Here is a 26,305-nt window from a genome sequence, read left to right on the forward strand (position 1 = left end):
GTCACTGCAATCACCGGGTCACAGGTAAACACAAACTCGCCGCGTGGGTATGTGTATCGTCGACGTTTCGCCCACCGACACGTAACCCGTCGCGCGTCAAACGAAAACTGGTGCGGCGACTTCAATGCCCGCCCGCAAACACCAGCCGGCCGGCGCTCAGTGCAGCAGACGGCGGTCGGACGGATTCAGTGCAGACCTAGCGCGGCCGGGCTGGATGGAACATTTTATCAGGTGAGGCCTGTGTTTAATCAGTTTGTTGGCCCAGCAGATGGCCGGCCCGGTTCCCTGGCCTCCCCAATGTCGGAGAACTGGTGCGACCGGCATATGAGAAGGCCGATACTATCAAAAGGTTAAGTGCCAGCCCGTAAGTCAAGGTAAACGTTGTTGCATATAAGGTGCATCTTGAATTCTCGGAACAAAAAAAAAATGTGTGGGGTGCAGGTGCATGGAAACTGCGGAAGGTAGCCATGGCCGTAGGTAGGATATTGTGCGTTTATTAACAAGAAGTAATCAGTTAAAAATAAATTTCCAACCTGTGTGATGCTTTCCGATGCACAACAAAAAAGGTAATCACGACAGTTACCACCAAGACAAACGTTTCAGTGTAAGTTTCTACTAATTCAGAATGTTATCAGTATTAAGTTACGAACGCGTCAGTATAAGTATCTACTCAGCAATGCAAACTACAATGCGGTTCTTTTATCATAACATCTCCTAAATTGTCAGCACTTAGACATTGGAATGTGATTTAATCATCATATGAATATTCTGAAAAAGGCTAAATTGATTTCATTACCAGTTATAATAACGTTTATAAGACCTAATGCCATAACAGGTGACTGGTTTCCGAGAAAAACACAACAGAAACTAGACACGGGAAGCAATAAGAAGCCAATCCATTGAATGGATGTTGACGAAAAAGCGACGGCAGAGCCCGATAGGGACGGTAGGTAATAGACCTTCACCTCCGACCACCCACCATCGTACACAGACACCGACGCAGGCGGCAGACGACCGTCGTGACCCGTAATCAAAGATCATCGGCGACCTTGGGTCGTTCACGGCATCGGCCCCGTCCGCACCGGTCGCCTTCTGAGGCGCCATTCGTAATTGAAAGCAACGCCCACCGTCCAATCACAGGAAATTAATGACGTCAGGAGACCAAAACCGTTGATTATGCGTAGCTACACGTATTTGTTGGAAGGGCTCGATACGGAAACACGCAGTTTTCTTTGCGTAGGAGGCAGGGACAAGGTATGTGGGAGGCGCGCGATGCGTGGTTATCTCAGCTGAAGCGGATCCCATAATGGCAGCGGACCGTTCCATGATAACTATACCTATTGGTATGGTAATTTTGAAACCATATTTGGAGTATACATTGACATTACATCCGACTAGTTGACAAAAACCTGTAGGAATAAGCCCTAAAGAATGTGTTCTCTTTTCTAATGTAGCCTAACACAAGCTGTGATGAAAACTGAAAAAAGTTTCGAGACCATGAGCACTGAACCGACTGAACCGTGAGCTTTTCGAGAAAAAAAGACAGTTAAAAACCGTTACATAATATTTAATGTTCTCCCGCAGCGAAGAAGCAAAGGCAAAGAATTATCCGTCCAAACAGATTATGCGGGTATGGTCCAGTTTTGTAAGCATCCATGTCCCGCTGCGGATCTGCGGCTGGCAGCCACCTTCAGACGAAGGTATCCTGTTCGTGTCGGACCCTCAGACTCTGTATAAAATGGCCGGTGGAGCGCCGGGCAACACTGTCCAGACTGCATGCACGTGTGTAGGACGACGGGACGGCCACCGCACGCCATTGCCGCCGGCGCCGCGGCTGAGCAGTGAGCAGTCCGAACCGAACCGAATGACTTCTAGGAAAAACGGACAGCCCGTGCCGTCCGTAATTAGGTTTAGGCGTTTATCGGCGGAAAAAAGTTAATATAACAGAAGCGCGCTGATAATATTGAATGTTGATGACCAATGCATATGTGACATAGGTATATTTTCAATATGAAAGTCTTGGCGCTAGTAGGGCTAATTGCTAAAAGCGCAACTGTGTTAACTCACTACAAGATTTTTATCTTAAAAATTTGATCTGAATGACGCCAAATAGCTCGATCACTGATCTGCACGTTAACATGACAAATTAGACCAATTAAATGACGTCTATTGATCGCTATCAAAACTGAGTATGCAGCTCACGCTGGGTGTTCTCTAGCCAATCACTCAGACCGGCTGGTTAGCCGCTGCCCCCGCCCGGCGGACTACTGATCGGTCACGAGCGAACTACAAAGGTGCCGCTAACTTCAGTCACACAGACACTCGCACGGAGAGGCCATTCATCCGGCCAATCATTCACTCATTCATACTTCATCTTTGAGGGCCTTACTTCATCCATTCATTCACTCATTCATTCATTCATTCATTCATTCATTCATTCATTCATTCATTCATTCATTCATTCATTCATTCATTCATTCATTCATTCATTCATTCATTCATTCATTCATTCATTCGTTCGTTCGTTCAACCTTTTCAAAAGTATAAAAATGTCACTTCAGATTTCTGACGTTACAGTAGAATTGACAGCCTGTTATGGGATGCTCTACGAGAGCTTTGGTTTTCCCCATTTAACGCCACATTTGGCGGCTCTAAACCAGAAAATTCAAAGATTTTAATTTACGTCATCAAAAATTGATGACGTAAATTTTTTCAATGCTATTTGATGTAATGAGTGCACTGACAAATTTAGAGCCTCATCGGAAGTGATGCCCTAAATTTTTTTGGGCCATCATTATAATTTCTAACAATTTCTAACACTCTGACGAAACTCCATTTTAAAATCGATGGCAGCCTGCCACATGTCAAGTAAATCTTTGAAAACCTCTTTTAGCGCAACAAGATATGGCAGCATTGCCTTCATGCAAAGAACTTCCCTTGACTCGGCCGCAATTATTTGACTTTCTGCGCAGGCTCCTCTGGATGTTACGAATATACTATCCTTTGAATAAAAAGTTTAAATGACGTCACATGTACCATTGGCGCGGGAACCGGGGGGGGGGGCAGTGGGGACAGCTTGCCCTCCCCCTAACTCTGGGGCCGTGGGGGCCCCCACAACTTTGAGACGGAAAACCGCACTTTTTTGCAAATGTTTTCTTTTTTTGTTGAAAAAGCCAAGGATGAAAAATAAGTGGCCTAAAACCGGTGAGAAAACTAGATTTGGGGGTACCCCAGGTTGATCTCTATTATGGTGTGCCCCCCCCCCCCCCCCACCAGTCTGAAAGTAGTTCCCGCGCCCCTGTATGTGACGTCATGTTGCATATCAGTGGATCGCGGAAAACCGCAGGGGATGTTCAACCCCCCTCCCCCGTCCCCCAGCAGGACGCGGGTTAATGAAAAAGCGGACAGGATTCGGACGCGTCTGCCCCCGTGCCGCTACAAACCAAGGCCCTACAAAGTAATCGTGTCGCGGGGCTCCGTCCAGGAGCTTGGTTGTCATGGAAACGACGCTTTGTATAAAGTCCTTCATCGCCGTAAAGTTTTCTTTTGTGATGCCCTAAACGCAAAATTCAAAATCTCGTGGAGGTGTGGCCCTAAAAAATGCGGCCCTAAAGTTGTGGGGCTAAATTAAAACAGCTCGAGCGATGATGGTCTAAACTTCTAAAACGGGTATGTATGATCAGTAATGTAACAGCGTGTTGCATCTCCTTCAGACTATGTCCGAACTCCCCAGCCCGACACCCTCCAACCGAGCTGATTTGACGGGTCCAGCGCGGTGGGCCGGCCGGTCCGCCGGAAACCGGGGGGCGTCCCGATGGTATCACGAGCCGGGACTGGTCGGACCGCCCTCCAACACCTCCGCCGGGCCGCCCCGCCGAGACGCGGCATGCAAAGGCAGCTGGGAGCCGCGGGAGGTCGCGCTTTGGCAGCGGCTGCCCACCACTCGGCAGGGCTCCGACGGTGGCCGCCCGACAGACCGACACCCTCCTCCCACAGTTCCCCGAGAGTCATCTCGCCACTCTCTGGTCATCTCACTGAGTCATTCAACTCGTGTGATGATCACTGGGCGGCTCACTAGAGAAAGACACGACTTGTGTAAAGTTCACTGACATCGTCATCCACCTCAAGGTCGACAAAGCTAAATCTCGCTAGCCATATCTGAAGACGTTATGGGCTACAGCGATAGAAAATAGCATATCGCATACACATGCAATCATCCAATAAATAAAAAATTTCATAGAACACGGTACATGCTGAGAATGTAGCATGCGGCGGAAGACGCCTCATGTAAACTTATAAAAAATCCTGAAGAGCCCTGTTAGCATGACGAACTGACACAGCTGATTTGCGTGTTACCGCCATACGGGTGTGATTGTATTTTCAGAAAGGGGGACACCCTGGACTGGATGCTTTGCTGCATATAGTCTTACAGAACAGTAGATGCTTCGGAGTCGTGATGGATATTTTCGCGGAATTAAATAAAATAAAAACTTTAAAGATGACACTGTTGATTTTTTTTATATCCATTATCTAATTGCATGATGGCATGTTTCATTTGTTCAAGCCAGCAAGCACTTCACAAGTCGCCTGTAACAATCGGCCGTGCAATTTGCAGCGGTACCACACAATCGATCAATGCCAAGCGGCACGCCTTTTTCTGACGCTGGCGACGCGTACCCGAGTCAAAAATGTCCACCGCGACCACGAGCGTTTGTAGGAGGCCCCAGTGGCGGTAACCCCACCTGCTCACCTGTGTGCGCACAAACCGCCATCCATCTGTCATCCGTCACCGCCCGTCATCCGTCATCACCGACACGTCATCCCGTCACCGCCAACAATGGAATAAAGACCGGCCGCGCCGCGATGGGCGCCACATTCCGCGGTGCTTCTAACAAGAAACACGCCCTAACGAGGCGCTGCGTATCGTCGCACTGGGCACTGCTGTTATGGACTGGGCGATCCCATGAGCGAAGACACATGACGGTGGTGTGGAAGGCCCTGGGGCGGAGGTAGACAGGTAGCCCACGGTGTCATTACTCGACAGAGGTGAAACGGTCGTGAAACGCAGCTGATGTATGTGCGAAAATCTGCGAGACGTAATGCGGTGATATCAGCGTCCAAAGAGTGACAGGCGTTATCTCAAAGAACACGAAACTCTTTCTGTGCAGAGCACTTGGCGTAAGTGACGCTCGTTTGTGGGGAGACACCGGCCAGATGCGTGGGAACTTCGACAACGACGGACAACGTAGAGCGACTTCGACTCGCGTGGAAACCAGTGCGTCTCACCGTCTCACCATCAGCTTGAGCCGCTTCCGACTACCGGAGAAACCGGCAGATTCTCGGTGCACCAGATTCGGCACCGATTACTGAAATGGCCCCGTGCGCGCCGGCGGCCAAACGCGTGCAATGTGATTGTCGTTTGAGCATCGTGCAGCTGGCGGTCCGTGAGAGGTTCTCAGGCGGTCTGCGGCCGCCCGGCGCGCGCCCTGCCTGGACCGTGTGCAGAACAATCACTGCGGTTGGAAAGTAGAGGCAGATGGGCCGTCGTCGCCGTGAGTCGCTTGATTTGACATGGGAACAGGCCCGGACACAGGCTGGCGACACGACAGCTGGCCACCCGCCGCGGAAGTGATCGGACGGTGATGCCGCCCGATGACGGCGCTCACCGTCGGAAGTGGGTTCATCGGCACTGTGAAGACGCCGTTTGGACGCCACTGACGGAGTTGTAACAGCCGGGCCGACCTTTAAAGAGCGCTCGTTCGATCGAGCGATAGAAATGTAACGGTTCGTGAGCGGTTCATTCAGCCGCTGAGCCCGCCCGATATGGGTTAACCCGCGCCCCGTAGGGCTACCGGCGGACCCTACCACCCGTAGGGGGGGGGGGCCGTTTCGGCCCCCCCCTAAGATCTCGGAAAGTTACCGGCCGATTTTCAAAATTCAAACGGCGTTCGATAGCCCCACCCGGGAACTACCTTGTGACCAAATTTCATTGACCTAGGTCAAACCGATGACGTCACAGGTCAGGTCAAAGGTCAGATTTTCACCGTTCACAGGCAATTCAAGAAATGTGCTGTGAAAGCGAGTAAATTGGTAATTTATTGAAAACCATCGATGGTACATTGTTCGTCAAACACATACTTTGCTATCTGAGGTCACTGATACCAGGTCAGGTCACAGCGAGGTCAGGTCACCGGGGGTCACAATATGAATGTGTCGTGTGATACATGTTTTATGGTCCATTTTACATGACAAATGCGATTATGTGGGTTAGGCAGCCTTTGGGGCCAGCCTAGGTCACGTTTTGGTGAAGGTCAGGTCAAGGTCAGGTCAAATTAGGTCAAATTTCAAAGTTGATATTTTTGCATAAAATGGGTATCGATTCGATGCAGCTCGTCACGGGGAGTCTAATGGTGGTCTTCGTTTTGCTCTACGAGTTCTAGAATTGCCAAAAATTGAGTTTGAAAATTTGACGTCATCATTTTTGAACAGTTTTTTCGCTATAACTTGGCCAAAAAACGAGGTATCGATCTGAAATTTGGTATGTAGATAGAAGACGGTAGGCACTATCACATATATTCCGGTTTTTTCGAAACTCAAAAAACTTTTTGGATTTTTTGGCGAATATATCCAAAAAAATGCTTTTTTGATTTTTGGGGGTCAAAACTCAAAAATTTCAAAAATTCGAGATAGCAGTTTTGTAGCCCTGTCAATTCTACACCTTTTATGTCTTGATCATTTTTCTGTATCTTCAAAGCTGTAGTCCTGACAGGTCTTCTCGCAAAGGTCTTTTTTCGGTCGAAAATGACAGAACATGACGTCACTCTGACGTCATTTGTGGCCAACCTATCATAGCCTCTGGAAAAATTTTTGGTCACAATGTGTAAAATTGATGCCCGGAGGGGTCCTGAAAGTTTGGTGGCGATATCTCCAGCCGTTTAGGAGATATCGACCGAAAAGGACAGGGGGGGGCCGTTTCGGCCCCCCCCCCTACGGGGCGCGGGTTAAGCTGATTAATACGATCTGGATAGATCAGGTGATAAGCATGCATCATAAATCGCTCATGAATCCGATTAGTGTAAACTCTCGCTTCAATGTCCTCGTGGGTGGATGGAAATGGAAACTCGTCCAACAGAAAACAATTTCTATTCATCCGTGCAACATATCAAAGGAGCGCCAACGACCAGCATGAACATTTCCCACCATCCACACCATAAGCTCACCACCAAAAGAGCAGGCGCATCCACAAGCATCACCGAACAACCTGCCTCCATCGCATTTCTTCCCGCCCATTTCGAACCTCAACGGTCCGTAAGCCGCTGCATACAATATCACGCGGCACTCCTCATTCCAACCGCCACTGGATGCAAACAGACGGCCCACCACACGGGTCTGGCGTCACTCCCGCATCCCTCAGCCACCACCGCAGAGGTTAGACACACATGTGCCGTACCACGGCTGAGAGTCGAGCTATATGACCCCAGTGGGCTGTACAGCAGCTCAGAGGGACATGGGAGACATGAGGGTGGCATCCAGGACCGGGGCCTCCTGTAGAAGGCGCGTATTTACAATTTGTTAGGACTGCTGACAGCAGCCACCAATGGAGCCCAGGGACCGGTTTGAATTCGAATGGGAGGTGGTGTGGGGACGAGAGGCGGCGGAGTGTTAGAGGCGGGGTGGGATGAGGGTGGAAGAAGAGCAGTGGATGGACGAAGGATGCACTTGGACGGAGAGGAGAGAGAGAGAGAGAGAGAGAGAGAGAGAGAGAGAGAGAGAGAGAGAGAGAGCCAGAGGGAGAGCCAGAGGGAGAGTGAATAAAGCAAAGATGAGTCTTTAGCATGCTGCGAAGCCAGCTGATGTCAGCGGCGGCAAAAAATAAGAAAAGCTAACGTATAAAAGTGCACACACACACACACACACACACACACACACATAACCTTCCCTGGCCCTGGCCTCCACAATGTCACAAAACAAAAGCGCGAGCACGCACACCGATTACCCAGTACCCCAGTTTGTGTCGAGGGTGTGCCCGGTGACAGGAATGCAGCGCAGTCGCATGCAAACAGTACTAGCACCGTTATGCAAAATGCATAACTACTTTCCGTTTCTTGTTTGTACTATTTTCAGACGGCCAAGAATGGTAACCAGTACCTACAGATACGCTGATTAAACACGCATTCTTTAGTTCACCATACCAAGGGGCACGGCGACTCATTCTGGAGAAAATAAGGCAAACTGCACCTAACTACTAAGAATTAACGGAGTAGCAGGTGGGTACGTCCTTAGTGTACGGCTCATTTTAATAACATTATATGTTCGAGCCTACGTCACACATTCCGGTGGCGTATCAGCTGGTTGTACTGTGACGTCACATCCACAGGTGGCCGTAGGACTGGCTGTAAACACTAAACTGTATAGTGTATGTTAACCGACTTCAGACCCGCCCACCAAACCCTTGTTGGTTCGACGGGAACAGTCGACAACAACTACTGGGTTTGTTCGTCACAGAACGTGCCAGTCGGTAGGCTGCGGTATCTGCCGCCAGAGTGCTACCCAGTCTAGAAGATGAGCGAGATGAGAGCCGAAACAGCCTCAGCCTGGCAGGCGTAGCAGACTAGCAGTTAGCGGAACATTTGAAGGAGATGTCGGGTCTACGCAGGAGCTGACTTCCCGGAATTGCAAAATTAGGCAGACGTGAAGTAAATGTAGGTTTAGCACAAGAGTTTCGTTGGAACGGAGAGATAAAGAATGCACTTAGCATGGACCCAATGCACATGCAATCAGACAGGAGTTGTGCAAAGAGTATTCGGTCACGCATGAAAGGTAAGACTACTCGCTGGCGGTTAGTCGTGCTCCACGCCGGAAACGCAGTACTTAAGTTCTCCTACAGAGAACAGCCGCCTTCATCGCAAAACTGCGCAGACCGGTTTAAAAGTAGGCGCCATTGTAATGAACACTATACAACGTGCGCCTCCGTGTCTAGAGGTGCAGCACCTCACGGCTCACACCATACGGGTGGAGCAGCGAGCCAACATCTGCCACTTTATACACACTATGGCTGTGCAGTAACTACAAGGTGTTGATGTTTCCCATTATCGCGAGTCTTCCCTCATTTATACGAGTCTGGCTGAGGCGGAAGGCGGTGGGGTTCCGCGTGTCTGTCGCCGAATACAGAATGTCAATTGGCGGCGGACGGGGCGCGTCACCCGGTCGTCTGTCGGTCACCGTGGTCCTGTGAGCGGTCCGTCGTGCCACGGATCCAGCCAAGGACGACCGGCCAGCGGGTCCGGTGGTCGCGGGCGGTCGCGTGCACGGCACACCTCCGACGACGGAAACGACGCCCACAAAACCAGACTTCATCATGCCAGAAAACTACCTACACACTTATCAGCAGCACTGACATTCAGCAGATGCCAGAAAGGAGAACAAAAGGTATTTGAAATGTAAGCGGCTTTAAGAAAGGCTTCGTTTCATCACTTCCACGGTTGCTGCTTGGAATGTTAATTGCATTGTTCTCGGTGGTCTGATAACCACCAGACACCTTCAACTAACCGAGCAGGCGCCTGAAAACAATTAGTTTTGACGCCAGACAACCGAGTAATAACCATGCTACATGTCCAGTGTCTTTGCTTCTAGTCTCCTTAACAATGCAAAGACTCCGCCCACCACCCCAAGCTCAGACCCAAGGTTTTCTCTCGACTCATGGCCACCTGCAACTCCTACCAGCCATCGTATCCAATTGTAAATACGTCCGGCCGACCCAGGACCCGCCCTCGGCCCACACTCAAACTACCGCATAGCCCGGTCAAATAGGTTAATGGGCGCGCTCGGACCACTAGGATCCCGATTGGGCTGCCGGAACGCCCAGTGCGTTGGCCGAGTCGGGCCGGCCGCGGAGCTATCTGGCGCGGCGGCTGCGCCCTGGCCCGGCTCAGGTGCGCAGCCGCAGGCCGGGAGGTAATCACTATTTGCACTGCAGACTCGCGCTGGGCCGGCCTGCACGACTGCAGGCGCTACCTCGGGGGCTCTGCCACTAGCCTCAGGCGCCCTGACACTCGCCTCAGACGCTCAACATCAGCCTCCCGGCGCTACATAGCAGCGCCAGGGCGTCTCGGCAGTCACAACGGCGCCTAGGTCGTGTTAGGATGTCCCATCCCAGCAGCCTCACCAACACGTGTCGGTAGGCATGCCCAAAGAGCTGGTGAATGCCAGGTGATAGCCAGTCAGAGCCAGTCGAGGCGGATACTCAGATTCCGAGACACCTGACCCACCGGTCTGGTCATTGGTTGGCCTGGGCTGCAGCCAGGCGCATAAGCAATAAGCATGATGCTTTGTTAATCTCTAACACCATAGGCGTGGAAAACAATGCAACGAATCCGACATCTTCCTACTTCTTCATATTCACAGATTTTCAATGATATATAAATTTTTCTAGCTCACTTCAAGGTAGAATCCCCACTGATAACCTTATATGATATACTCGTAACCGTAGGTTGTTTAAAATAGACAAACACTTTTCGTTAGATACCGATGTATGGAGCAGTTCGCCAGTCTCGGCCCACACCGGAGTACCCAGCCGTCATCAGCGAGAGGCTCCTTTCTGGACCGTCTCTGTGAAAACTGCGGTTCCGCCGCCGGCCTCACATTCAATTAAGGTCGGCAGATCGATCGGCGCTCACTGCGCTCCGCCCCGCGGGCCGCACCCGTGACCGCTCCGTGACCCGCCGTGACCTGACGTGACCGCACAGTGCGTGTCGGCTCCCGTGCTCAATGATACCTCCCAACAGTTCCAACCACGCGTGCTACCAGGGTTCTGTTCGGACGCTGCCAGTGAACGAGCAGAAGCAGTTTGGCCTCGACCCTTTGGGAGCAGGTCGCCGAAGCGGGTGAGCTAGGGGTGCCTGGTGAGGGGCAAAACCACTTGCGGTTGGGGAAGACGAGCTAGCAATTTGTTTTACGAGTTACGCGTTGCACTATATGGGAGTCTAAATTCTCAGGCATGATATATGAGCTGAGGGTACAGCACTAAATTAGGGTACATTAGCATGGCGCAATATATGTATACTTGTAGGCGTAGAAACAGTGCTTTTCAGGATGTGATCGATGCGTATTCAAATATCTGCATGACGTTTCAAGTCCATTCAATACTTCTGAAAAGTCTCGTTGAGCCATGGCGAAGCCCAGCCAGTGTGTTGACTTTCCGCTGGCCTGGTCCACCTCTCTCTCCGGAGCGATTCTCAGTACCATAACGGAGAGAAAGCGAGCAGCGTGATGCGAACAACACCAGTAAACAGTGCGTGAGGAGCGACCACAGAGGGTAACGGGCACGGTCTCTCCGTGAGAGAGAGAGGGACAGAACGCGTGAGAATACGGGACGAGAGGAGAGCGCAGACAAGGTCAGGGCCGGCGCGGCGATGGAGAGCTTTGTACGGGGGCCGTACAGGAATGTCGATACCATCGGTACAAGGTGGACGCTGATGGAACGTGTGTGCGGTAAAAACACACATCAGACACGCTGACTAGGTGGGTTTTTATATATGTAAATCGGCACGTGAGTTAACGCCACTGGTAATCAATTACGAGTTGACATCATGTTTCAAACTGACATTAATAATATGATACACTGCCTACTGATTTACATGTTAAATATTCAGTACCTAAAGAGGCATATATCATCTACAAATAATCGCCTGTAGATAGATCGGGTACCAGTTCAAAATTGCATCAGCGTTGCATCAACAAAAGTGACAGATGAAGGCATCAAGGATGCCAGCATTTCGTCCTTGAAGTTTTGAAACCATCAACGATCACATGAACAACTTTCATGAGGCTCGTGTGTCTTGGTAGAATCGAATGCATTTAACATATTGGCTCATGTGATCTTAAGTATGCTATAAGTGTGTGAGTCGAAGCACAGTATGAGCACATGCCAGTTCAATGCATCTTGCTTCTAAATCTAAGCCATATTAAGCAGTGAGTGGACTCGAAAGGACCAGTTGGTCCTCTGGTGCCTGTGTCAGCAGCTATTCCCGCTCCTACCGACCACGACCGGACCTGCTGAAGTTGGCGCGGCGCTCACCACTCCAGCACCCTACCACTCGGTCAGGTCCTGCGACCACAGGCCGACCGACCCAGACAAGTAGGCAGGTATCCCACTATCCCAGTATCTAGACCACCGGCCTCCGCCGCCGCCGCTGCCGCCGGGGTAGTCCGTCCAAGGCTGACCGCGCCTGCAGGTCATCACCACGTGCACGGTGGCGGGCCGTGCACAGCTGTGTGTGCACCGTGCACCGAGCAGGGACCCTCGGACCGGTTGGTGAGCCGGTCGGAGGAGGAGGCTATCCATGTCCGGCTATCGGCCGGGTGGAGCCCTGGAGCCCCCACGCGGAGGCACGGACGCTCTCCAGCGAATATACACTCCCGACAGCATCGACGGCCGTGCATGGATTAGAGAGCGGCGGCTCGGCGACGTCAGCGACCCGACCGAGGTGCGCCGGCGAGGAGCAATGGCGCATGGTTCTCGGAATAAATCAGCCATGGGAACACCGAGCCAATGTTCGAGACGGGTGGATCATGAGACGTGAGATATTATCACATGTCTACAATCATTGGCGTAGTATGCCGGGTAGGAAACAAATGTGAGCAGGCAAAACATTCAATTATAATTGCAGGAAATCGATGATTAATAGCAAATCCATCAGGATCAGTCAAGGCATGACGTAGGACAGCGAAGTTCACTTCACTTCGAATTATTCATGTATTATCAATGTTTGTTTTCATAATAAATACAATTGCATTATTTTATTAATATACAAGAAATTAACGCGCAGTAGCTTATAAAATAAATCATAGCTTCGATACCACTTTAACGTCGCAAAACGCACAGCACTTGATTCATTTTATCTGCGTCGATTGAACCATCAGCTACTGAACCAAGACATCTAATGCAATCAACTGCACAATCATAGCAGGGGAGAAATTCGTTTTGATCCCACTATTTACCGCGATGGCCCCGGCACATCCGTCCATTATCCGAGGTCAAAGCTCAGAACATTCATTGCCTTATCCTTTCAAGCATCGTCAGCATTGTACTGGCAATAACGCTGTTTCACCTCACATCTAAATCGCCGGCCAGAGCATGTTTGACAGCATCAGTTGTGATGTCAGGATATCACCGTCGCTGGATATCTGAAGACCGGGTTCACAAAAGCCGGAACGTGTGGTCTAGATCTGTCAGCTATGCTAGGCTTGAGCAGTTTATTGAGACAATTTTCGCCGCAACTTATCATTACGAGGCTGGTGATAAATTCCAACGGATCCGGCCGCTTTCGAAACGATCTAATGACTGCCTTGGTGCCCTGTCGAACAAAAACCGGCAGCACCTCTTGGTGCTGCTCGTTTTCGCTGCCCACCGGGACTGCAATGGACGGTTGGAAACATCGAGATTCTTCAAGCAATGCATACTCGTAGAGAAGAGAGACAGGCATTCCGGTGCTTAGTTGCTATGGGCACTATTGATATACACGTGATATGCAGACAAATTTGAGAATAAATATATGACCCTTCTGTCGAAACAAATATCCGTGCTAGCAAAACAAAGTAGGCAGGCACATCCTACAAGCGGCTACGGAAAATGGATGCATGCATCTGTTATAAATTTCACAAGTAAACAACCTTGAGTGAATGCGCGCTTGAAGACAACAGACGATCAAAAGTGTGACATCATTTACCCCGAAAACTATCTATTACCGAGCCATCAGTTAAGGCACTGTAAGCTGACAAATACTAGCAAAGAAGATAAGGTCATGCCCCCACCTCATAAAAGACAAAACGTGTTGAAGGAAGGAAGGCGCACGCACTCAAGTCCATTCAACTGAGCATGTCGATTCTAAGAAGCCGAAAGTATTATTGCAGCCGCCCGGGCCGCATCGGCCATACGGAAGGCCATTGTCGACAGTTCACACGAGAACGTACCCACAACTGGCCCGGAAGACGACCAGCATTGCCTTTGATCCTATTTCCCTTAACTTTAACCCTATATGTATTTCAACCGAACCGGGTACCACACTTTTGATGATGTTTATTATTTATGCATAACGAAACGACATCCATTTGGTATGTGTTATTTACAAAAAGTATATTTTTTACATTGTTAGCGAAATATATCCTTAGTAGGTAATGCAGCAAAACGGTTAATGCTTTCAGATTAACCGTGCATTTTTTACATTGTTAGCGAAATATATCCTTAGTAGGTAATGCAACATACCCTTCTCTGATGTAACCATCAGTTTACGATTTTACAAAAGTAACTGAACGAGTGCCTGTGGTTGAGATGCATCAACAGTTGTAGACGAAACAAAAGCAGTAAAGCGATAAATGGAGTCAAAATGATAATCATAGGGGAAATAGGAGCATGCAATTTCAACACAAAACTTTCCGCGAAGAACTTTTCAGTTTGCTGCACAACACATAGGGAGGTATTGTCAGTCATTTATAGGGAGATCAATGGCAGTAGGTATAACGATAAGGAATCGCAATGTCAACTTTGTCAAACCACATTCTCTAATGACGGTTTCAAAAGACCTTGCCACAGCATTCAAATATCTTTTTAGTTTTTGTCAAGATGTAAAAAGAAAACTATGCAGGGAGACCTGCATCATGATCATGGTTCCATTCCCCAGAAATTGTCCGTCTGGTGATGTCCTATTAACCACGAATATTTGAAGGCTACGGGCCATCATGGAGCCCGTTCGTGAGAACAATCATCATCCATGTGAAGAAAATAAAATACGGCCGATTACCTGAGCGCCTGTACCACGGACGTGCTGAATAAGCCCTAATAACGTGCGATATAGTCAGCGGCGCTCCTGCCGCGGTGGGCTGGCGTGCGCGAGCCACAGCGCTCCGGTCATGATGCCCCGCTCAACTGGGACTACAATCAGTATCGGGCTGGATCTGCTAACTGGGGTGCACCAAGTACGGAGCACGACAGGACGCTGCTGAGAGTGTGCTTGTTTGTAAAATGTGTGGTCTGTAAATGCCAGTTAATGGTAACGCCGCATCCTTGCTCAAACGCGTATCCGCGGTTGGCCTCTAGAGCCGCGCCGGCCGGCACTGTCGAGCGGTGTTCCGACCTGACCTCGCCGGAGGGTTCGTGACGTCACCAGCGGGCCGCCGTGAGCGGGACGGCTGAGGTCCACTCAACGCGGCCCGGGCGAGTGAAGCGGACCAGCAGCGGTCGCTGCCGAGCACGTTTTCTTGCAGTGCAGTGATTATCAACGCCGGAGGTGACGGGACGATGGATAGAATCTGCTGCCGTCACAGGTATCGTGCGTGCTTCACCTATCGCACCGCTACGGGTGTCTGGAGCGAGGAAACGGCTGATGGACTCTGCTGCCATAAAGGTACCGTCCCCGGCTGGCCGATCCGCCGGCCCGACCGTTAGTGTTGCTATGCTGTGAGTCAACCTGGCGACCCGGTTGACTGCAGCGTGTTGAACAGCTGCAGATGCTACGATCGAGCATGAGGTACTCATATGTATCGTGGGATGCCCCTTAACGCACCGACTTGCGAACCGTACGAACGCTGCTACACGATGACTACACGATCAGGATGGTACCGCCTTTAGGCAGCGCCAAGGGTCCAGCGCACCGCGGTGGCAAGCGTCATCCTTTATTACGAGCGAGCGCGAAACGAGTCTTTCAACATGACGGAATTCTCAGTATGAGCGATCCGGCTGGCCCGGCCCGGCCTGTAACGATTCTGAGAGGCCTATCTCGGCAGCCGCTGGGGCGATTGACATGCGGTAATTCTGTCAGGAAGTTCCGTACTTTCTGCCAAAGATCGGACACTCTCGATGCGTGTGGGTCCCCCCTGCACGTGCAAAATGCAAAGAACAAGTGTCAGATTTGTTCCCATTACAATAACTCGGAATCACCGGCGCGGTCTCGCTTAAACTTGGCATGTAGGTAGGCAGTAGGCACCCACCAGGCAATGTTTTCCCATGGGTTCCGGACCGGTCGGTAGGGTGCCGCTTCCAGATCTCTAGAACACGGCTGAGCTGATTGCCAACAAATTTGGCACACTGCTAGTGACTGGTTAGTAGGGTGCAGTGCACAAGCCAGTTAGAAGTACCCGCTCGCCATTCCGCACGTGCAGGGCTCACTCTCTCATACGCTCGTTATTCGCCCAAAAAGGCGTTTTGGTGATAATGGGCTAAGTTGTACCTATCTCGGCCGGCACTTTGTCTGCCGTATCACTAATGATCACACTGTATTCACAGCAGCAATCGTCTATCTCGATAGTTCGGTTGCTGAATCGGTGCGTGTTTCAGTAAGTGACGGTGGTTCCTTACTCGTCGGTAATGCCGCTCGGGAGACCTTTAGTCCGTAACTGATCCCATGTGCATGATCCTGCTGTCGGGCAGCTTTTGGACGGCGAACGCGATCGCGACTACCCGGACAGCAGAGGCGATGCTGGAAGTTGGATCCATTTTCCAGTTCGGCGTCTTAGATGGCTAGGCCAACGCGTCTTAGCTGCTTGAACGCTTAGGCCGAGTGTCGCCCACACGGGTCAGTCGGATGCCTCGCATCGTACTTTCGCGCGTGTAGGGCTTAATGTACGTTCGCTCGTTGTCATTCAAATCGGCTGTTTACTGGCCTGGTATCTTGCGCTTCTAAGAGTACATGAAAGGAATGCCGTAATGATGTCAAGTCTCATTCTCGTCAACGCGGATATCCGGCTGAATGCGGCCTGGCCACCCAACCGCTGCCGTTCCAAATCGCCGTCCGTATTGTGACTGCTATACTAACGTTTCCATCACCGTCCGGGTGTCCAGTCTGGCTCCCGACCCATGCCGTTTAGCGACAAGACTATGATCGTTTCACCGTCTGGGTGAGCTCAATCGTTGTCGTCTCATCAGGCTATGCCACGGGGTGCAGTCTTGCGACGCGGCCGCTTACGTTTCCGATCGACCGCTTCGACGTGTTTAATGTAGTCTAGTTTAGTTTATTGATAAAACATCTACGGGCATGGTCACACAATGACGGACACAGTCTTAATTAAAGATGGTAGGCATGGTACGGATGAAATCATGGGCTAAGGCAAACCAAGGTTTATAAGTACAATAAAGGTGACACAGATATGGTTATATGTGTTGTGACACAGGTATAAAAAGGAAGATTTAATTATACGACGGACCAAGTGACGTTCGAGTGGATATACGCAGCTACCCGGTTTCGTCAATCTGCACAGCAACTGAGGCGGTCTGCTAGCCCCACTGCTAAGTTTCTAGCGCCCGCAAAAACGCTTATCGTTTAGTCAGTCTGGCTGTTCGACTGGTAAACTCTGTCCATCCGATTGTTAGCGTTTTCGACCACTGCCTCTGGCTGCGTCTCATTGTCCTCGGTAGTCCAGCTATGCCACGGGATGGCCGAACCAGCGCGGGCTGGCGGCTCGGCGGCGCTGCCGGAAGCGGGTTTTGTCTGAGTGCGTGGACGGAGGTGACAACAATGGATTCAGCAGCAATCCCCATGCTGCCATAACAGGTGCCGTTTCCGTCAGGGTATTCCGGACGTACCGTGAGTATCAGACTGGCTACTCCGCTTCGCAGTCCTGGCGAACCGGCTGTCGACGTTTCTAACCGACCAGAATGTATATCCGACCGACAGCACTGCGCCCCAATCGTGAGTCTTGTCAGACCGGCTACTCAGCCTTGCAGTCCTAGCGAACCGGCTGCCGACGTTTCTTACAGACCACACTGTTTATCCGACAGACAGAACTGTCTCAATCGTGAGTCTATCAGACTGGCTACCCAGCATTGCAGTCCTGGCGAACCGGCTGCCGACGTTTCTTACCGACCACATTGTATATCCGACCGACAGCACTGCGCCTCAATCGCAATTATCAGACCGGCTACTCAGCATTGCAGTCCTAGCGAACCGGCTGCCGACGTTTCTTACAGACCACACTGGTTCCGACCGACAGAACTGCGCCTCAATCATGAGTATCAGACTGGCTACCCAGCATTGCAGTCCTGGCGAACCGGCTGCCGACGTTTCTTACCGACCACATTGTATATCCGACCGACAGAACTGTGCCTCAATCATGAGTATCAGACTGGCTACCCAGCATTGCAGTCCTGGCGACCCGGCTGCCGACGTTTCTTACCGACCACATTGTATATCCGACCGACAGAACTGCGCCTCAATCGTGAGTATCAGACTGGCTACTCAGTATTGCAGTCCTGGCGACCCGGCTGCCGACGTTTTTACCGACCACACTGTTTATCCGACCGACAGAACTGCGCCTCAATCATGAGCATCAGACTGGCTACCCAGCATTGCAGTCTTGGCGAACCGGCTGCCGACGTTTCTTACCGACCACATTGTATATCCGACCGACAGAACTGTGCCTCAATCATGAGTATCAGACTGGCTACCCAGCATTGCAGTCCTGGCGACCCGGCTGCCGACGTTTCTTACCGACCACATTGTATATCCGACCGACAGAACTGCGCCTCAATCGTGAGTATCAGACTGGCTACTCGGTATTGCAGTCCTGGCGATCCGGCCGCCGACGTTTTTACCGACCACACTGTTTATCCGACCGACAGAACTGCGCCTCAATCATGAGCATCAGACTGGCTACCCAGCATTGCAGTCTTGGCGAACCGGCTGCCGACGTTTCTTACCGACCACATTGTATATCCGACCGACAGAACTGCGCCTCAATCGTGAGTCGATCAGACTGGCTACTCAGTATTGCAGTCCTGGCGAACCGGATGCCGACGTTTCTTACCGACCACATGTGTATCCGACCGACAGAACTGCGCCTCAGTCGTGAGTCTATCAGAATGGCTACCCAGCATTGGGTCGTGGCGAACCGGCTGCTGATGTTTCCGATCGAACCCATTGCGTACGACCGGCCGCACTGTGTGTCAACTAGTACGGTCAGCCGTTGGGGTGGTGGCTGTCTTGTAAGCCGTTATGACCGATCGTAGACGGTCACGTGCTCGTTCCTGTAACCGCATTTGGCTCAGACCTCCATCGTTCATCTTCCCAATGGACCGGCAGCACCAGACTGCCATTTCCATGATGCTGGTCGAACAGAGTGGTCCAGTCAGCTGCGCTGCAGTGACTGGCGATAGATCGTGGCCCGTCCCTACAGGCGTTTATCAGTAGAGCCGGTGGTGGCGACATCTCGTTCTCTACGATGCGTTCCGACCGCCTACCCTTCACATACTTAATCGCTCCGTTAGTCTGGCTATGTGGCTGATTACGCTCTCGGATGACCTGACTGCACGTTCCCGGAGCGTACATGCATGTTTTCTGGGTGTTTACAATGTATGTGCAGGTGTCCCGACGCATACGCAACAATGTGATCCAGCTGTCGCGTCCACAAATGCGTGGCTGCTGTTTTGATAGTGCCTAATAGTTTTACCACCCAAATACTAGCATTTTGTCTCGACCGCCCGTGCTGGTAGTTGGATGCTCCGACGACTAATATTATGGACCGACCGCCGAGTCCGACCGATAATCCGGCCTTCGCATGACCACTACCTATCGTTATATACAGCTTACGATACCTGTGTGCAACTGCGCGGGGGATGTTTAACCATCCAATGCAGTCCAGATCTCTTACTGACTACCGTTTCTTTAGTCGCTGTTGTCAGTCCGGCTCCAACTAGCCCAGTCCGGCACCGAGACCTGGCTACTCTTCCGACCACTCCCATGGAGTGTTTCACAGACTGTTTCATCGGTCTCGACAGGCGGAATCTTCGACTCAACAGTTTGGCTATTTGACTGCTAATGTTGGCCCGACCGACGTGTTTACTCGCCCAGTATTTTAGCCTTCCCGCTGCTATACGATCCCCGCCGACCGCTGAGTGCGTCAAACTGTCCCCCCTGGCTCTCCGTGTGGTCGCAGCCTGGTTTGCCCACTTCTGTTCTGTTTCCAACAGACCAGAACAAATATGCATTAATCGTTCATGCAGTCTGGCTCTGCTACTATCACGTGTAGGCCGCCCACATTGTGCGTTTCATTGGTTTCAGACGTTTGAGAACAACGACTGACGACGCCGTCGATCGACTACGGTGTGATCAACTGTATCATTGTCCGGCTCGCAGCGGCTTGTGCTTCCCCCTATGATTATTTTACGATCGATCGTGGTGGATTCACAGTTGCCGGCACCCTGCATCCATCTCACTGCAGTCTGGCTCATCATCGACCACTGATGCCGGTGTACCTTAACCGGTCTTCAACGCCTGAACCTCAGACTGTCCACAGTTTTGCGTTTGTCTGCTCGTGCCTGACACCTGCATGGCTTCGAATTGTCGGCTCGTCTGTCTGCAATCTACATAGTAACCCACTGCACCGTTATTGACCGATCGTTGTGTGTTGCACCGTTCTCGGCAAGCTGGTTTCGACCGATCGCAGTATAGCCAGCCGACTTCTAGGCCGGCCGACCGTAACTGGTGTTAATTCAGTCTATGCAGTTGTATGCTCTTGACTGACGAACAGTCTGCTCTCCGGCTGCTAACGTTCCCGACTAACCACAATGGGTGGTGACCGTTCCCGGCCGCCCAGCTCTTCAACTTAAAACAGTCTGACCATCCCACAGCCACCGCAGCGGAGTAACACAAATCGACGCGCCACTACGACGCCATCTGCTTGTACCCGCGCGGCAATGTGACATGCGTATCTATGACAGAAATGTTCCCGACTTCGTCACGCGGCGACTCGCGTTGGTTCCACCTCCTGCAACTGAGCACTCAGGTCTGATGGCCAATATCCGGCGTGGTTTCTTCTACCATGTTTCGTCGTGAAACAGGCGGCCCCAATCGGGTCCGAAGAAGAATGTGGAACGGACGAAATGGCTTATACGGTACGTACCATTGGCTTATAACATACGCGTTTATATGCCTACATATATACCCGCGCACAGTCTCGCAAACATTCTGTCCTGTCGGGTGTCATTGGCGCCTGGAAGGTGAATAGGATATAAGGGAGAGAGAGACGGCCGGCCGATAAACAGCCAACACATGAGTATGCTATGGAGCATACGATGCCGAAGCGTTACGGGATTAACTAAAGATAACGCCAGTTATATGCCAGTTAATGGTAACGCCGCATCCTTGCTCAAACGCGTATCCGCGGTTGGCCTCTAGAGCCGCGCCGGCCGGCACTGTCGAGCGGTGTTCCGACCTGACCTCGCCGGAGGGTTCGTGACGTCACCAGCGGGCCGCCGTGAGCGGGACGGCTGAGGTCCACTCAACGCGGCCCGGGCGAGTGAAGCGGACCAGCAGCGGTCGCTGCCGAGCACGTTTTCCTCCACCCACCCCTCCAACCATCTGCGTTGGTTTTACTTACCTTCATTTCCTTACCTCGTCGACCGTCTCCTCTCTCTTAACGATCGCCTGGAAGGTGAATAGGATATAAGGGAGAGAGAGACGGCCGGCCGATAAACAGCCAACACATGAGTATGCTATGGAGCATACGATGCCGAAGCGTTACGGGATTAACTAAAGATAACGCCAGTTATTTGGGGATTTTAGGGGCCAGGCCAGCTGCCATGCAGACTAGTACTACGTCATCGACTTGGCATCACGTGCGGATAAATAAAATAGTTGTTGCAATTGTTCAAAGCATGACGCCATTGCGGACACACAGGATTTGCGTGGGTACAAAGCAGAGAGGGTGGAGCAAGGACTGACCGGTAAGAGCAGAAGAGCATCCAGCGTGTGTTTGGCAGCTCCTCTCCTCAGCCTGCAGAACTCTACAAACTCCTCGTCTGTCGCCTGCTTCTGCCGATAAAGCCTGTGAACCGGACACACATCGTTAACTTAACAGGGCAAAAGTTTTTTTATACGGCACATATGGATCAGATAGCCATGATCAACTGCAGCCTTATATGACCTTTGACCACCGAACACGAAATCGACGCCCCTGAGTGTGAACGAGCCGTGACTCTACGTTTGGGAAGTTCCAGGCTGTGCCGCACTGTATGTATTCTGGACCCCGATCAAAGGCGTGTAGACAAACCCAACGAACGACATCAGCTCAAGGGAACACTCTCAAACACGAGCGGTGATTAAACAGCGCTAACAGCGCTCAAACGACAATCTAGGGGCAAAAGTTCAAGGTGAGCGTTTTAGCATAGTTTGACGCCGCTTCAAGGTGTGATTACCGAAAATAAAGGGAGGCTTTGTAGAGAGAGAGTGCGAAAGTTGAGATTGTAAAACAGCTGCAGAAAACGTGGCATGCAAGAACATTGCATGGACAGTTATCGTTCGTGGACGGGAAGAAACCAGCGGTTTCCTAAAAACAGCCGAAGGCGCAAATGGCTCAAAACGAATGCCTATGCACCATTGCCTAAAATTGGCAGAATTGCGATTTACGAGGCAACCAACCAACAAGCTTTAGTAACAACCGATCCAACTAATCCAATGTTTGTAAGTCCTTACCGTCTGGCGGTTTGGTGGAACTTGAGGTATTCTTCGTACTGGTGGATAAGCTGCTTCGAAAACAAACCACCTGTAATAGGTAATGACAGTTCAGAGAAAGGAACGGTCACTGCAGCACTCCGATGTATACAAATATCAAGAATGCGTAAGTTTTAGCGTTTCCAGGATCAGTCTTAGATAAAATCTCGCCTGGTAGTGGCTACAAGGTCAAAGTTAAAGGTCAAAGGCATCGACACTTTTGAGCGCCACCTTCTGTCGTCCACTGATACACATTTTCGCCTGCACCATTTATTTATCAAGTCAATAATATGTTGTGATGCCATATCAATAATATGGCATCACAACAGTCAACTTAAAGAATATTGATTATAAGGTTGCATGCCAATGACGCCTCTGACATCGTCTTGAAATCTGGCTAAAATTATTGGTCATGTAGGCCGAGCTATAGCTCGGCCTACATGACCAATAAACGAGTGTAGGTAGACCAAAGGCCGAAGCAAGCATGTATGTCATGTAGGTCGAGATACATGGAATGTATGACTAAGCGGTGATATTTCTGACGAAACACGACCGCTCTAGCCATTCATTAGCGTTTTACAGCGCCAATAATTTGTCCTTCTGTAAAGGAGTGGTTCCGATTCGGCCCGCCCCTTTCCCATGCGATGTTTTGTGGGTTTGAGAGCGCTCCATCACTCTGGGGGCTCCGCCCGCTGTTTGGGTTATAAACTGGGAGTGGCAGCCGAGCGACCGCCCAGAATTAGACCCGACGACCACCAGCGGAACAGACACCTGCCCACAACAACCACCCGACGATACGGCAGTGATTGATTGTGATGGCTCGACCAGTATTTATGATCTATAATCAACGAACTTCCTCGGGACGGCCGGGTCTGTCGGTCCATCCGCGGTGCCCATCGGCTCATCTCCTGGCCGTCTAGAGGAGGTTCATTGTTATGCACGGGCGGTGGCCGGGCCACCGACAAAGGTAACACCTGAAGGCCGCTCCGGACCGGGGCCATCGGCCGACAAACAAAGACGGCACGCGGTCGACCGGTCAGAGTCGGCCCTCGCCGGACGGTGCTCATCTCGTGACATACCGAGAACCGTGATGGTACCGGACGGACGCTTCTCGCCCTGGGCAGAATAATTGACTCAGGCGACCCCGAACGTCTTTGATTGGTCTGATAAACGGACCAATCAGCGACACTGTCGGATATCGGACTGATTTTACATTCAAAACGATGCAAAATGACGACGAAAAAGGATTTGGTATAGTTTTTGACATCTCAGGTTCAATATCCGAATTTTGCTATTCTACAATTCCACCAAGGACAGTTAAGAAAAAAATGTACAATGGATAGTGCACCGGAAAACATGTATACCTTGGCCATAGAAATGAAGTTTAGTTGTAGATACGCATTATGCAAACAACAAAAAATATCATGTCAAATTTGGTATACTATTAAAACTTGTATTGTAACGGTGTAAGCAGTTCCTCGGAAGATCATAAATCATACTCATGAAGGTCAAACCGGCGCCATCACAAGTTCTCCATGAACGTGAACAAATCAACGCGATACATGCCTGTCTGAGAGCGGGTGTAACTAAATGGCGCCCCACTCTCAAAGCACAACATCCCGACTAGGGATTGTTTTTTGCACTTACCGACTCGAGTTGTCTCGGAGTCCCACGTGTCCAAGGTACTCTCCAGCTGAAATGGGTTATGGTACTGAGTCAGATTCACACAGCACAGATATCCAAAGGTTAAATTTACACTTAACACAGACACAGCAGTCAGACGCTATACTTCACATATCACACAGACGGTATTCAAATTTACACATCGCATATCTGTTAGACAAGGTCCACTCCACACAGCGGTTCGTAGCTCGATACAGCGGTCACAGGTGCATTAATCAATACCCGGATGCCCGCTAAAAGAGAGGGAGGAGAGAGAGAGAGATAGAGATAGAGATAGAGATAGAGATAGAGATAGAGATAGAGATAGAGAGAGAGAGAGAGAGAGAGAGAGAGAGAGCAAGAGCGAGAGAGAGCGGAGAGAAAAGAAGAGGGAATGCGAGAACGAATTGGGAAGAGGGTTGTGGGGAAGAAAGAAGGAAAAGAGAGAAGAATGAAAGGAGAGCGAGAGCGAGAACGACAGGAAGAGAGAAATAGACAGCTTCATTTCAGTGACGTATGCATTAATTTTAAAAAATGGTTCAACTGGCTCAAGGAAGCAGAAATCAGCGTAAATTACACCCCAAGCGGTAAATGATCTTGCAACACAAAAGACGACTCCTTTTAATTTCTCGCCTAGTCCCCCAGATGGCGGTTGGGGTAATTAAACTGGGACAATGAGAATTGTAATTAGACGAAAATCTTGCCCGAGAGTTTACTGCAACGTTTCTATTTTCAGTACGAGATGTTTTGGAATGGCAGACCCGGATAACTAGTTATATGAAAAATGACAAAATATACAGATGAGTACGCAACATTGACACAGGAAGAGAAGATTGAACATATAGGGAAATTTAACTGTGGTCTCCAAAGGCGAATATCTAACTACATAAATAACGGAGCGAGCATCACGGTTTTTGAACGTATGCCTCCAAGTCTTTTATTATCGAAAATAATTGTTCACCGCTTTCCGGATGCAAGAGGCAAACTCGTCTCAGCCTTTTTAGACATATTTCAACGTAAAAAAGTAACCGAGCTATATCTTTCAATTAAGGTGAAATTTACGTTGACCTAAAATTCAATGATGACCGAAAAATAATGACAAGAATAAAAAGGTTATGCATAAATATGCATATAGTTCATGGAGAGTTGGCAACAGTGCTAGAGTGTTATGAAAACACAAGCACAGCATGATTTACCGTCTCTCTAATAAAAGCGGCAACGTTACGACGCGTTAACATGGAAGATACCACGCCCCTCCTATAACTATCCTAGCGCCACCCCACCTGTGGTGCTTTTGGAGCCATTCCCGCATGCCTTTGTTCTCATCTTACGGCGGCGGTCCAATCGACAGAGTAACTGCCGCACAGCCACCGCACACCCTCTCGTTAACAGTGATTTTAGCATGTCTCACTCGCGGGGCGCCCAGTGTTCCTCAGCCGAGTAATCGACTCGCAAAATTAAAAGCAGCACTGTAAAGCGCGCTTCATATCGCCGTAAATTGCGGCCGGATGGCTGATAATTTTCCCTCTGTCGTCATTACGCCTTAGTTGGAAATTCTGGCCGGCCGGATAAATGCTGGCCGGGCGTGTGCAGATCATGACTGCGCCGCCGCCCCCGGGGGTCGGTTGCTGGCCGGGGGGCGGCGGCGGCAGCGGCAGCGGCGGCGGAGGCAGCGGCGGGGCAGAGCCTTCTTCGAACGGCGCCCTGCAGCGGCCGGCAGAGGCGGCTGCTCCGGTTGGGACCAGGTGCGAGAGCAGGGCGGGACGGAGGTGGGGTCGAGGCATTGTAATGGTGGGGAGTTATTCGGCGGAAGCTCCAATGTCGGGCGGTGATAAATGAACGATTGTTTCCGTGAAGATGCAGAGCATAGACATTTATGCATTTTCAATAATGTCTAGCGATAGATGTGTAATTTCAAAACCCCAACAGAGTTTCAAATGAAAAGTCTAGCCCAAGCTAGTCATTCACATTTTAGAAACAACCCCCTGAGTCGTTTTTTAGCACCAGAGTTGCTAAAGGTCCGAAAGAATTGTAACGAGGCGTGTTCAGTGCTGGCAGAGGGAGGGGTCTGACCAGAGGCGGCTTAAAGAGTCAAGAGAGGCCTATGACGTTTAGATTTGATAAAAGATCAGAGTTCAAAAATTAGCAGCCCAAAAAGAAGAAAA

The 26,305-nt window shown here is 50.6% G+C and overlaps 1 protein-coding gene across 1 annotated transcript in view; it reads right to left on the reverse strand.

The window, feature by feature from the left end:
- Nucleotides 1-26,305, reverse strand: part of LOC122392220 (rho GTPase-activating protein 20-like) — a 140,424-nt gene that overhangs the window by 94,960 nt on the left and 19,159 nt on the right. The window contains exons 3-5 of the mRNA XM_043386837.1: nucleotides 24,126-24,171; nucleotides 22,461-22,530; nucleotides 21,711-21,813 (exon numbers count right to left, since the gene is read on the reverse strand). Of these exons, the coding sequence (XP_043242772.1) occupies nucleotides 21,711-21,813; nucleotides 22,461-22,530; nucleotides 24,126-24,171 (219 nt within the window). The remainder of the gene's footprint in view (nucleotides 1-21,710; nucleotides 21,814-22,460; nucleotides 22,531-24,125; nucleotides 24,172-26,305) is intronic.

This window comes from Amphibalanus amphitrite, unplaced genomic scaffold (genome assembly GCF_019059575.1).
Source record: "Amphibalanus amphitrite isolate SeventyFive unplaced genomic scaffold, NRLGWU_Aamphi_draft 000475F_arrow, whole genome shotgun sequence".
Lineage (NCBI taxonomy): Eukaryota > Metazoa > Arthropoda > Thecostraca > Balanomorpha > Balanidae > Amphibalanus > Amphibalanus amphitrite.